We start from the raw sequence: 14,447 nt of genomic DNA on the forward strand, positions 1-14,447 counted from the left end.
TACTGTAATGAACATGGGAGTGCATGTATCTTATGTAGTTAATGTTTTGATTTCCTTCAGATAAATACCCAGAAGTGGAGTTGCTGGATCATATAGAAGTTCTGTATTTTGAGAAACCTCCTTATTGTTTTCCATAGTGGCTGCACCCGTTTACATTCCCACCAACAGTGCACAGGGTTCCCCTTTCTCCACATCCTTACCAGAACTTGCTATCTCTTGTCTTTTTGATAAGAGCCATTCTAACAGGTGTGAGGTGACATCTCATTGTGGTTTTGATTTGCATTTCATTGCAGATTAGTGACGTTGAGCACCTTTTCACGTACCTGTTAGCCATCTGTATGTCTTCTCTGGAAAAAATGTCTATTCAGGTCCTCTGCCCAGTTTTTTTGGTTTTATTTTTAACATCTTTATTGGAGTGTAATTGCTTTACAATGGTGTGTTAGTTTCTGCTTTATAACAAACTGAATCAGCTACACATATACGTATACATATATCCCCATATCTCTTCCCTCTTGCATCTCCCTCCCTCCCACCCTCCCTATCCCACCCCTCTAGGTGGTCACAAAGCACCAAGCTGATCTCCCTGTGCTATGCAGCTGCTTTCCACTAGTTAGCTATTTTACATTTGGTAGTGTATATATGTCCATGCCACTCTCTGCGTCTTTATTCCCGTCTTGCCCCTAGGTTCTTCATGACTATTTTTTTTTTTAGATTCCATATATATGCATTAGCATATGGTATTTGTTTTCCTCTTTCTGACTTACTTCACTCTGTATGACAGACTCTAGGTCCATCCACCTCACTACAAATAACTCAGCTTTGTTTCTTTTTATGGCTGAGTAATATTCCATTGTATATATGTGCCACATCTTCTTTATCCATTCATCTGTCGATGGACAGATTAGGTTGCTTCCATGTCCTGATTATTGTAAATAGAGCTGCAACGAACATTGTGGTACATGACTCTTTTTGAATTATGGTTTTCTCAGGGTATATGCCCAGTAGTGGGATTGCTGGGTCGTATGGTAGTTCTATTTTTAGTTTTTTAAGGAACCTCCATACTGCTCTCCATAGTAGCTGTATCAATTTACATTCCCACCAACAGTGCAAGAGGGTTCCCTTTCCACACCCTCTCCAGCATTTATTGTTTGTAGATTTTTTGATGATGGCCATTCTGACCGGTGTGAGATGATATCTCACTGTAGTTTTGATTTGCATTTCTCTAATGATTAATGATGTTGAGCATTCTTTCATGTGTTTGTTGGCAATCTGTATATCTTCTTTGGAGAACTGTCTATTTAGGTCTTCTGCCCATTTTTTGATTGGGTTGTTTGTTTTTTTGATATTGAACTGCATGAGCTGCTTGTAAATTTTGCAGATTAAATTGACAAAGGATTAATCTCCAAAATTTACAAGCAGTTCTGCCCAGTTTTTAAATTGGATTGTTCGGGGGGCTTTTTGCTATTGAGTTGTATGAGTTCTTTGTGTATTAATCCCTTATCAGATACACGATTTGCAATTACTTTCTCCCATTCTGTAGACTGCCGTTTCATTTTGTTGATTTCCTTTGCTGTGCAGAAGCTTTTTGCTTTGACGTAGTCTCACTTATTTTTGCTGTTATTGCCTTTGTTTCTGGTGTCAGATCCAAAAAATCATTGCCGAGACCAGTGTTAAGGAGCTTATGGCTTATGTTTTCTTCAAGAGGTTTATGATCTTAGGTATTACCTTCAAGTCTTTAATCCATTTTGAGTTGATTTTTTGTGTATGGTGTAAGATAGGGGTCCAGTTTCATTCTTTTACATCGGACTGTCAGTTTTCCCAACACCATATATTGAAGAGACTGTCTTTCATATTGTATTGTATATTCTTGGCTCCTTTGTTGTAAATTAATTGACAATGTATGTATGGGTTTACTTTTGGAGTCACTATTCTGTTCCATTGATCTATGTGCCTGTTTTTATGCCAATACCATACTGTTTTGATTTTTATACTTTGAAATATAGTTTGAAATCAGCACGATGCTTTCAAACTTTGCTTTGCTCTTTCTCAAGATTGCTTTGGCTATTCAGGGTCTTTTGTGGTTCCATACAAATTTTAGGATTGTTTGTTCTATTTCTGTGAAAAATACCATTGGAATTTTGGTAAGGACTGCATTGAATCTGTAGACTGCTTTGGGTAGTATGGACATTTTAACAATGTTAATCCTTCCAATCCATAAGAATGGAATATCTTTGTGTTTATTTCTGTCTTCTTCATGTTCTTTTATCAATGTCTTATAGTCTTCAGTGTACAGGTCTTTTACCTCCTTGGTTAAATTTATTCCTAGGAATGTTATTCTTTTTTGATGCAATTGTAAACAGAATTGTTTTCTTAATTTGTTTTTCTGGTAGTTGTTTACTACTGTAGAGAAATGCAACTGATTTTTGCATATTGATTGAAATCAGGAAATTTATCATTGATACAATACTACTATCAAGAGTCCATATTCAAATTTTACAACTTGCTCCAAAAATGCCCCTTATAGCCAATCTGCCCCACCACCTGCCGCCAGGTCTAGCATCCAATCCTGGATCACTCATTGCATTTTATTGTCCCATCTCTTTAGTCTCCCTTACCTAGAACAGCTCCTCCTCAACCTTTCTTTTTTTTTTTTTTTTTTTTTGTGCGGTACGCGGGCCTCTCACTGTTGTGGCCTCTCCCATTGCGAAGCACAGGCTCCAGATGCGCAGGCTCAGCGGCCATGGCTCACAGGCCCAGCCGCTCCGCGGCATGTGGGATCTTCCCAGACCGGGGCACGAACCCGTGTCCCCTGCATCGGCAGGCGGACTCTCAACCACTGCGCCACCAGGGAAGCCCCTGCTTTCTTACTCTTAACAGTGTTGATTTGTTCTAGCAGGCATTTAATTTGAATAAACTCAGACTCTAAAATCTGTCTCCCCAGTGATGGACAGCAGCTGAAATCACTGTTCAATTCTTTCAGCATCCCAGCTGTTGCTTCCTGCCAGGCTTCATGGAGAATCCCTAATCCATGTGCAGTTAAGGGATCCATCAAGGATTCTGGCAGTTTATAACCAGATTTTGGGGCTACCCTCTTTTTAGGATTTTCCCTTTACTTGCCAGCAATTCTGGTAATCTCAAGCTCTTAACCCAGCTCTCCAAACAAGTAAAACTGGAGCTTTCTCGTTGAGTTCTAGCTGTACTACATCATATGGACTGCCCTTGGATAAAACAATATAAATGCAAACTTTGCACATTGTAGTTCCCTTCTTTCAAGGGTCAACTCCCCTCCAATTTCTGCCTAGTATGGTTGCTTTCCAGTGCCTTCAAGAAGTTACTTTTAATATTTTGTCCAGAGTTTAAAATTGTTATCTACGGAAGGTTCAGTTCAACACAATCTACTGTAACATGGAAGTCCATCTACTGAGCTTTTATTTCAACAATTATATATTTTTTGTTTCTAAACATTTTAATCATCCTAGTTTAAAATTTGCCTGGTCATTTTGGGTAGTCTCATTACTTGCTAATTTTTGTGATTCAACTTTTTATTTAAGTATTCTGTTCAATTATTTCATATTGCATCTCAGATAATTCCATTTTGTAAAGTCTTTGGGATCTAAATCCGTTGATTACTATGTGTTTTAACTTTCACTCATGGTAGTTTGTTTCCTTTTATGTTTGTTTATCTAGATTTTGGATATTTGGTTGATCTTAACCTGTGAAAAAAGTAGGGGCCTAAACTGAGGATGCTTCTTCCAAATGTACATTTAATTTCATTACTAGCCAAGGGATCCATATCAACTAGTGATCATTTTAACTCCCTTCCCAGCTTAAATGTAGTCTCAAGTTTAACTTCCTTACCTTGCCTATAGCCCAAGGCTTAGTCTATCAAGCACAACATGGATATCAGTATTTATATTCAGGGTAATCTGCCTTTCATCTGTGCTTACTGATTACAGATCTGGTTTTGGCTATTTTTGTTTCACCCCTTGAGATTTAACTTCCTCCAAGTTCAAGGATGCAATAAAAAATATGATTTATGCAGGGTCAAGTTGCTTTTGACTAATAGAGTCTGAGAGATTGTTGTCTGTCATATGAGGGGAGTCCTTCATGTCACTATTACAAGGCTGTATTGTAGCTTCCTCATTTCTGTCCTTACTTTTTTGGCTGACTTTCACAAGCAGGAAAGAATTGTATTTAAAATTCATGTTTTTCATACTTATAGCAAGTACTAACAACTTCAATCTTCTTTTAAAATGTACTTATACTTTTAAAGTAAATGAATTAATAGAACTTTGAATATCTACTATGATTCAAAGGGTGTATATTAAATGGTTAACTTTTACTTAACCTGACACATCATTTCACACTCCACAACAATAAAAATCATTGTACCTGGCGCTATCACCAGCATGACTACAAACCCAAATAGGTGCAAAAAAATAGCTTATCAGACCCATAATATTATTATATTCATTTTCCTTTATCAAGGAAAATAAAGCGTATTTTAAAGTTCTCTCAGAAAACTCTCAGATTTTTATGAATACATCATCAGAATGGACCCCACAGAAATACTGTTAATCGTTTCCTCCAACACTAAAGCTATTCCAACTTTATAACCTTAATTCAGTCTATAGCTTGGAACAGAATAAAATTAACTCTTACAGGAATAGATGGAATGTCCTTGGCTGAATTAGCATGATAATTCACACTAATTAGAAAGATTAAGCAAGTGATACTAGGAATCTTTATAAAGGAAAAAATATAAGGGGGGAAAAAGCACTAGAAGGGGATTTGATTATTTACAGAAAGAGCTATTACAAAAGTATGTTTGACTTTAGTATTATGCAAATATAAACATGGTGTGAAATTTGTCTATAAAGATGAAATCTCTTACAAGCAACAACTTTATAATTCAATTACAATTTAATGAGTAACTATACTAATCCATGAACTCACTGAGTAACAATCTAAGGGTCACACAGCTGGTAAAGTAGCAGAACCAAGATTCAAACCCTGGTTTGTCTCATTTCAAAGTCTTCAAATCCAAAAAATAAAAATAAATTTTTAATTAAGTTTTCAACCTAGATAGAGAAATGATGATGCCACTAATTTTATAATGTACACAGAGGAGGAGCAAATTTGAAAGGGATGATGATTAGCCTAATGAAACCAGGAACAGCATTTATCCAATTCATTTGTTTTCCCAGTTCCAAGATAGCATCTGCCTTATAGAACCAAAGAGAAGGCAGAGAAAACTAAACTTATTGAGAATTTAATTCAAGATAAGTAATCTCTAAATCCTTTAAAAACATTTTAAGTAGTATTTGATGCATACTAAAGAATACATGTATAATGATCAAGTTATGAAGCATAATAAGAAAATAAACACCCATAAACTCACCACACAATTTAAGAACTAGATCATTACCAATATGGATGGGTACACCTGTATGCTCCTTCTCTATTATATCTGCTTTCCCAAGAAGGCAACCATTAAACTAAATTTTGTATTTATTATTTCTCTGTTTTTCTTCCCTTAATAATCTTATCATATATATACAGAATCCCAAATTAAAGTTTTTTTGCTTGTTCTTAAGCTTTATAAAGATAATATGCTATATGTAGTTTTCTACAAATTGGTTCTTTCACCCAGTATATTTTTAAGATTCATCCATCCACTCTATTGGTATTGTACATTTGTTGTTTATTATTCATTTTAGATTAATTTAGGCCATGTATATTTCCACAGTTACTCATTATATTTTTTTTCCTGTCAAGGTTTAAAGAAATTAGAAAAGAGGTATATCACACAATCCAATACCCAAAATACCAAGTACCAAAAAGTCAACATCTCAACATCACTTAAAAACCATACCACTTTCACATGTAACTTGCCAAGATGACTTTTTGCACCACCATTTGTGACCCTGCAGTTTAACCACATTGAAAAATAAAAGTTTACTAACAATTGTGGAGATCCTCTACTAAAATACTTTTGCTTTAACCATTAATTTGGTCTTATATCACTTTGCCAAAATAAACTCAGTGAAGTTGCTATATATTTAAGATGTCAACCTCAACTTTAAGGTTATGTATTTATTGCCAAAATATAATTACTGCAGACACTCCTAATATAACGTGTCTGTTAATATGTTAAGAAAACAGTTGTCCAAAAGGTCCCCATTTAACAGTTTTTTTGGGGTTCCCTACTATCTACAGCAGAACAGGAGCATAGTTCAGAAAGTATCACTACTTGTTAAGCAAACACACACGAGTTTCCATTGTATTCCTATTTGGCAGGGACTTTGTTACACTTTCCTCACAGCTTTGTATAAGTGCTAACTGGGTTATTTTTCTAGTGCAAGAGTAGTAAGGCAAGTCTTTTTGCTTCATTTTGGGGAAAGGAAAACCTCTTTAATAATCCATACCTTTTAAGGGTATAAGTGAAACATATATTTATTGATACCTGTGTGTAGGACACCTTATTAGGTGCTGAGTTCCCTAATCTGGAAAGTAGAGATAACAGCAGCGCCTACCTCCCAAGGTCCTTTTTAAGATTCAATGAGAAAATGTAAGGAAATTGCTAAACACAGTACCCAAATCATAATTAAACATTCAACAAATGTAGGTTATTATTTCTGCAAATCTTTCCACTTTCATGTCAATTCCTATTTTATACAGATATCCCTCCTCCCACCCTGTGTTACTTTGTATTTGCTCAAACCTGAATGTAACGGAGAAATAAGTTACTCTAGAAGCACGCAAGAGAGGGTACCTAAATCAGCCTGGGGACAAGAGGCAGCCAGAGAATTTCATGTGTTATATATTATCCCCACCCCCACCCCAAAGAAAACGTTCTTTACGGAGCTTAAAAAAAAAAAAAAAAAAAGAAGTCTCTGTTGGGCAGTGGTAAGCAAGAAAACTGAAACCCGGAGGTGATTAAGCGACTCGCTCAACGTTGGACAGCTCTTTACAGAATTGGCTATGCTTCCTCATTTGAGAGCTGGAGTTCAGGTCTCTTAGGACCCGGTCCACGAGTTCTGCCACAAGTTTATATGAGCTCACGACACTAATCTAGGCATTAAATGGCTTTATCAAATTATACGGCGTGATGCAGTCTACCCTGTCCTATTCTCGGTATGTTAACCATATTTGAAATTATTTCAAGCAGTACATCACTAAATATAACCCACAGTCTATAAAATCTGTCAGAAACCTTGTGGAATCAGAATTAAAGTGGAGAAATACTACCGGAAAGTAAGGCTGGAAGGGAAGCAGACGTAGGTGGAGGGAACCAAGCACTACGAACTGTCGGAGGAAAAGATAAAGTAGGAAAAGTAGGAAAAGAGAAAAGGTTATTAGGCTACATAATATCTATTCTTTTTGCTCACAGATGGGCCCAAACACAACAACACCCGGGGAGGAGATACTTACGGCATTTCGACATTCAGGGACGCACCCCCGTCGCTGGATAAAACCACTGAGCAACCTCTTACGAAAACAGAGAACCTTCGGAGAGAAACACTGAAGCCTGAAAAGCGCGGGCGTACGGTTACTCGACGCTGTGCAACACTCCACGCGGCCCGCCGGAAACACTCCCCCAGCGAGGAGGGATCCCAGTGTATGCCGGGAAGAGGGGAGGAAAGTCTACTCCTAGGACAGCTCTCAGCCCTGCCAGGGCAACGCAGGACCCTCTCTCACGACTCCGACCAGAAGGCCCCCGATAGATGAGAGGCAGAGCCATCTCCGTTAACTCTGGAGTAACTATCCGTAGATTTCTAGCCGGACCATTTGGGAAGGTACTCCGTATCTTGTTTCCGGTAGCGGAGAGGTGCAGTTGCCATGGTAACTAAAAGAAGGCCAAGGACCTTCCGGCCCCTGTGAGAGGACTGCGGAATCTGTGAGGAGAATTGGCTGCGCTTCCTCGTTTGTGACCTGCAGTTAGGTAGCAAGCAGCTCGCTAACTGTCTCTTCGCCCGCTCCGTTCGTCACTGTTCGGCTTCCCTTTCTCCACCTGCATCTTTTACCTCTCTGTCATATGTACACTTGCTCCATGTCTGTACTTAAAAATGTACATATAAATGCAGTTTTATTCCCAGAGGAATACAAAAAATAGAGAAATGTTGCCGGAGATCAGCTGTGAAGGTATTTGACTATGTAGGGACGGTGACTGGATGGCTGTTTTCCCTTGGCCCTTTAGAAGCCTTAGGCGCTTGTTCACAGTTTATTTTTCTTGCTATTGTGTGGCTGCTTATTTATGGAGCGGTTCGCTGCAATGTACTCTCTAGGCCCTTGTCTTGGTCTTGGGCTGGAGTTTTAGATGCAGGAGATTTCCAAGCCTGAGGGGCGCAATTATATATTTAATTATATATTTAAGCTTCAGTTTAGTCTCTCGTTACAGAGAGGGAAAAAATAGCATTTTGGAACATTTCAGCCATGGGATTTCCACGTGAGGGAGTCACCTTATTTGGAAAGAACATTTGAGGACACTCTTAAAAAAATATTTACATTTTTAAATTGCTGACTGCAAAACGAACATTCCTTCTCCCTTCCTTATTGGAATAGTTTTCTTTCACATTTGTGAGGAGATGCGTGCATGCATATGTGTTTAAAACTGTGATGCTTAATTATAGCGATACCAATTTTCAGTAACCAGACTGTGACACCACATCCCTGTGGGGTCCTTCTAAATCTGGTGTAAGATGAAAGTGTCAGGCAGGCGGTCTGTGTATTATAAATAGGGTACTTTATCCATGATAAGCGATTATTATCTTTCTTTCCCACGTGTAAAAGACCTATATATTTCAAGAAGGTGCAAGTGGTTTAGGCCTCCTGAGTAAGAATCCAGTGAGTCCTGAAGGGGACCCTACCTGTGTCGTCTTATTGTTAAACTTGAAATATTCAGTTTATTAGGTTGGAATGTATTTTTAGAAGTCAGAGCTTGGTAAAATAAGGTTGGAAGCTGTTAGACCTCCAGCACAATTTAGGGCCTCATAGTAACTGTTGTACAAGAAGCCTTCATTCACATTAAAAAAAGAAGAAACTGTTACGAAATTTACTGCCTTTTGCTACTTACTATTAGCTGGATGACATCTCTGTCTCTCAATTTCCTTATCTGTAAAACGGGCAAAAAATATCTGACCACTGTAGTAGGTATAAATCAAGATGTATGACAGTTCTTTAAGCTCTTATGAGCAGAGGTGCTATATAAACCCCCAAAATTATTATTATTAACATTATTGGTAGTAATGAAACACAGTAAAACCTCAGGATAATGCTATAAATGACTGGATTTTTAAAATTCAGTCATTTAAAATATGGGGCTGAATTACTGAGATGTTAGTGAAATGACCTGGTTGATGCTGCTGTGGAGATGGATGCCAACTGCCAATCACATTATAGTCAAATTCTCATTATGGTGGCAATTCACTCTATCTACAGTTTATTTAGCGCTTATTATGTGCCAGGCACTGTTCTATATGCTTCACATGTGTTAATTTACTTAATCCTCATTACAACCCTATGAAGAGTCTCAATTGACTGTCCTCTAATTCTGAGAGAATAAATGTATGCTTTTCCTTTGCCCTGTGATTCTTCTCTTGTATTTATGTTACACCTTTGTTTTGGCTTTGTTCTTTTGTCTCTTTTATATATATATATTTAGAAAGCAACTGCCAAAGGCTTATTCTAGCTTAACATATGATAATATAACTGTATGCATATTATAATGTACATCTTTTTTCCACATATAAAAACCCTGATGTCTTGATTCCCCCCCGCCCCAGTTTGAAAGGTAAAGTGACACTTGAATTTTAGGATTAACACTGACTAAAATAAAATTTTAAATTATTTTCTAATAGAATGGCCATCAGTCCAGGAAGTGATGCAGCTTTCTCCAGTCAGAGATCAACGCTTTCAGAGAGTCCTCGCTCAAAGAAATTTCCACTAACTGAAGAGGAGATATTTTATAGGAATTGTAGAGCTGCCTACTTAACTGTTTTCAAAAGCAGCTTAGATAACATTATTTCTAAAGATCAACTTTGCTTAGGTAATTTTTTTTAACTTAAGTAGCTTGCCTTATTTGTTGAAAGTTAATAGATCAGAAAGACTGCAATTAGAATTACATTGTTGAATCATTCCAATTTCTTAGTTAAGCTTGAGTAGTGGAACTACCTTATGCTATTGTGCCATTTTATATAGCTACATAGTCTAAGAGGTTCAAAATAAAACTTTCAGTGTTCGAATAGACTAGATTAGTATTTTTAAAGCTTCCATCAATTACTTGCTTAAAAATATTTTAAAAATTCTTATCTTGGTACTTTAAGATTCATAAATTCTTATGTTGGTACTTTAAGATTTATAATGATAGAATTAAAACACTTCTGGCAACTGAATTACTAGTCTGAATTTGACCTACACTGGGGAAAATGTAAAGAGAATATATATATATATATATATATATATATATATATATATATATATATATATATATATATATATATGGTTGAATGATTGTAAAAGAGTAGTATTAGAAAATAAGTGAAATTTTAAAAGAAAATTAAGAATTCTGGGTTTTGTCCTGTTCTTTAGGGGTGAGGGTTTGAGAGAGTCGATCTTTTTTTGCTTCTTTCCATTATATTTATTTAGTTTATTTTTTATTGAAGTAGAGTTGAATTACAATGTTGTGTTTATTACTGCTGTACAGCTAAGTGACTCAGTTATATATATACATTCTTTTTCATATTTTCCATTATGGTTTATCACAGGATATTGAATGTAGTTCCCTGTCCTATACAGTAGGACTTTGTTTTCTATCTAGTCTATATATACCAGTTTGCAACTGCTAATTTCAAACTCCCATTCCAACCCTCTCCCTCCTCCCCCTTAGCAAGCACCAGTGTATTCTCTAAGTCTGTGATTCTGTTTCTGTTTCATAAGTAGGTTCATTTGTATCATATTTTAGATTCCACATATAAGTGACATAATATGGTATTTGTCTTTCTCTTTCTCATTTAGTATGATAATCTCTAGTTGCATCCATGTTGCTGCAAATGGCATTATTTTGTTCTTTTTATGGTTAAGTAGTATTCCATTGTTTATATGTACCACATCTTCTTTATCCATTCACCTTTTGATGGACATTTAGGTTGTTTCATATCTTGGCTGCTGTGAATAGTGCTGCTATGAACATAAGGGTGCATGTATCTTTTTGAATTATAGTTTTTGTCTAGATATATGTCCAGAAGTGAGATTACTAGATCACATGGTAATTCTATTTTTAGTTTCCTTTTTTTTAAATAAATTTATTTATTTTATTTATTTATTTTTGGCTGCGTTGGGTCTTTGTTGCTGTACGCAGGCTTTGTCTAGCTGCAGTGAGCGGGAGCTACTCTTCGTTGCAGTGTGCGTGCGTCTCATTGCGGTGGCTTCTCTTGTTGCGGAGTATGGGCTCTAGGTGCACAGGCTTCAGTAGTTGTGGCACGTGGGCTCAGTAGTTGTGGCTTGCAGGCTCTAGAGCGCAGGCCCAGTAGTTAGGTGCACGGGCTTAGTTGCTGTGCGGCATGTGGGATCTTCCCGGACCAGGGCTTGAACCCATGTCCCCTGCATTGGCAGGTTGATTCTTAACCACTGCACCACCAGAGAAGCCCTATTTTTAGTTCTCTGAGGAACCTCCGTAGTGTTTTCCACAGTGGCTGCACAAACTTTACGTTCCCACCAACAGTGTAGGAGAGTTCCCTTTTCTCCACACCCTCTCCAACATTTATTATTTGTTTAATGATGGCCATTCTGACCAGTGTGAGGTGGTACCTCATTGTAGTTTTGATTTGAAGTTCTCTAATAATTAGTGATGTGAATCATCTTTTCATGTGCCTATTGGCCATTTGTATTTCTTCTTTGGAGAAATATATCTTTAGGTCTTCTTCCCATTTTTCAGTTGGGTGGTTTGTTTTTTCATTGTTTAGTTGTATGAGCTGTTTGTATATTTTGGAAATTAAGCCCTTGTCAGTCGCATCATTTGCAAATATTTTTTCCTATTCTGTGAGTTGTCTTTTCATTTTGTTTGTGGTTTCCTTTGCTGTGCAAAAGCTTGTAAATTTGATTAGGTCCCATTTGTTTATTTTTGTTTTTATCTCTATTGCCTTGGGAGACTGACCTAAGAAAACATCGGTACAATTTATGTCAGAGAATGTTTTGCCTGTGTTCTCTTCTAGGAGTTTTATGGAGTCATGTCTTATGTTTAAGTCTTTAAGCCATTTTGAGTTTATTTTTGTGTATGGTGAGAGAGTGTGTTAACTTCATTGACTTACATGCAGCTGTCCAACTTTCGCAACACCACTTGCTGAAGAGACTGTCTTTTTCCCACTGTGTATTCTTGCCTCCTTTGCCGAAGATAAATTGACCATAGGTGTGTGGGTTTATTTCTGGGCTCTCCATTCTGTTCCATTGGTCCATATGTCTGTTTCTGTACCAGTACCACACTGTTTTGATTACTGTCACTTTGTAGTACTGTCTGAGGTCTGGGATGGCTATGTCTCCTGCTTTGTTTTTTTTCTTCAGCATTGCTTTGGCAATTATGGGTCTTTTATGGTTCCATATGAATTTTAGGATTATTTGTTCTAGTTCTGTGGAAAAGGTCCTGGGAATTTGATAGGGATCACATTAAATCTGTAGATTGCTTTGGGTAGTATAGCCATTTTAACAATATTAATTCTTCCAATCCGAGAGCATGGGATATCTCCATTTCTTTGACTCATCTTCAGTTTCCTTCATTAATGCTTTATAGTTATCAACATATAAATCTTTCACCTCCTTGGTGAGGTTTATTCCTAATATTTTATTTTTGGGGTTGTGATTTTAAAAGGTATTATTTTTTACAGTTCCTTTCTGATATTTCATTGTTGGTGTAAAGAAATGCAACCAGTTTTTGTATGTTAAACTTGTATCCTGCTATCTTACTGAATTTGTTTATCAGTTCTAGTAGTTTTTGTGTGGAGTCTTTAGGGTGTTCTATCTATAGTATCATATCATCTGCATATAATGACAATTTTACCTCTTCCCTTCCAACTTGGATACCTTTTGTTTCTTTTTCTTGTCTGATTGCTGTGGCTAGGACTCCCAATACTATGTTGAAGAGAAATGGTGAGAGTGGGCATCCTTGTCTTGTTCCAGATTTTAGCAGAAAGGCTTTTAATTTTTCACCATTGAGTATTATATTGGCTGTGGGTTTGTCATATATAGCTTTTACTATTTTGAGATATGTTCCCTCTATACCCACTTTGGTAAGAGTTTTTATCATGAATGGATGTTGGATTTTGTCAAGTGCTTTTTTTGCATCTATTAGATGATGATGTGGTTTTTGAGTTTTCTTTTGTTTATGTGGTGTATCATAAACAAAATTGATTGATTTGCATATGTTGAGCCATCCTTGTGAACTTGGGATGAATCCCACTTGGTCGTGGTGTATGATCTTTTTTATGCGTTGTTGGATTTGGTTTGCTAATATTTTGTAGAGAATTTTTGCATCTATATTCATCAAAGATATTGGCCTGCAATTTTCTTTTTTGGTGGTGTCTTTGTCTGGTTTTGGTATCAGGGTGATGGTGGCTTCATTGAATGACCTTGGGAGTGTTCCCTCCTCTTCAACTTTTTGAAAGAGTTTGAGAAGGATTGGTATAAGTTCTTCTTCGTATGTTTAGTAGAATTTGCCTGTAAAGCCATCTGGTCCTGGACTTTTGTTGGTAGGGAGTTTTTAAATTACAGATTCGGGGCTTCCCTGGTGGCGCAGTGGTTGGGAGTCTGCCTGCCGATGCAGGGGACACGGGTTCGTGTCCCGGTCCGGGAAGATCCCACATGCCACGGAGCGGCTGGGCCTGTGAGCCATGGCCGCTGAGCCTGAGTGTCCGGAGCCTGTGCTCCACAACGGGAGAGGCCACGACAGTGAGAGGCCCACGTACGGCAAAAAACAAACAAACAAATAAATTACAGATTCTATTTCAGTTCTAGTGATCCATCTGTTCAAATTATCTATTTCTTCTTGATTTAATTTTTGTGGGCTGTATGTTTCTAGAAACTTGTCCATTTCTTCTAGATTGTCAAATTTGTTGGCATATGATTGTTCATACTATTCCCGTGTGGTATTTTTGTTTTTCTGTAGAATCAGTTCTTATGTCTCCTTTTTCATTTCTTATTTTGTTTATTTGTGTTCTCTTTTCTTCTTGGTGAGCCTGGCCAGAGGTTTGTCAGTCTTGTTTATCCTTTCAAAGAACCAGCTTTTGGTTTTATTGACTTTTTCTATTGTTTTTTTTTTAAGCTCTGTTTTATTTATTTCCTGTCTGATCTTTCTTCCTTCCTTCTGCTGACTTTAGGTTTTGTTTGTTCTTTTTCTAATTCTTTTAAGTGGTAGTTTAGGTTGTTTATTTGAGATTTTTCTTGTTTTTTGAGGAAGG

General features: G+C 37.0%; 1 protein-coding gene across 1 annotated transcript in view; it reads left to right on the forward strand.

Moving 5' to 3' along the window:
- Window positions 1-9,861: 9,861 nt before the first annotated feature.
- The window catches only part of EFCAB7 (EF-hand calcium binding domain 7), a gene marked incomplete at both ends in the record, with an annotated part of 47,616 nt that continues 43,030 nt past the window's right edge, over window positions 9,862-14,447 (forward strand). The window contains one exon of the mRNA XM_079728461.1: window positions 9,862-10,048. Within this exon, the coding sequence (XP_079584587.1) occupies window positions 9,862-10,048 (187 nt within the window). The remainder of the gene's footprint in view (window positions 10,049-14,447) is intronic.

Source organism: Hyperoodon ampullatus (genome assembly GCF_949752795.1).
Source record: "Hyperoodon ampullatus genome assembly, chromosome: 2".
Taxonomy (NCBI): Eukaryota; Metazoa; Chordata; class Mammalia; order Artiodactyla; family Ziphiidae; genus Hyperoodon; species Hyperoodon ampullatus.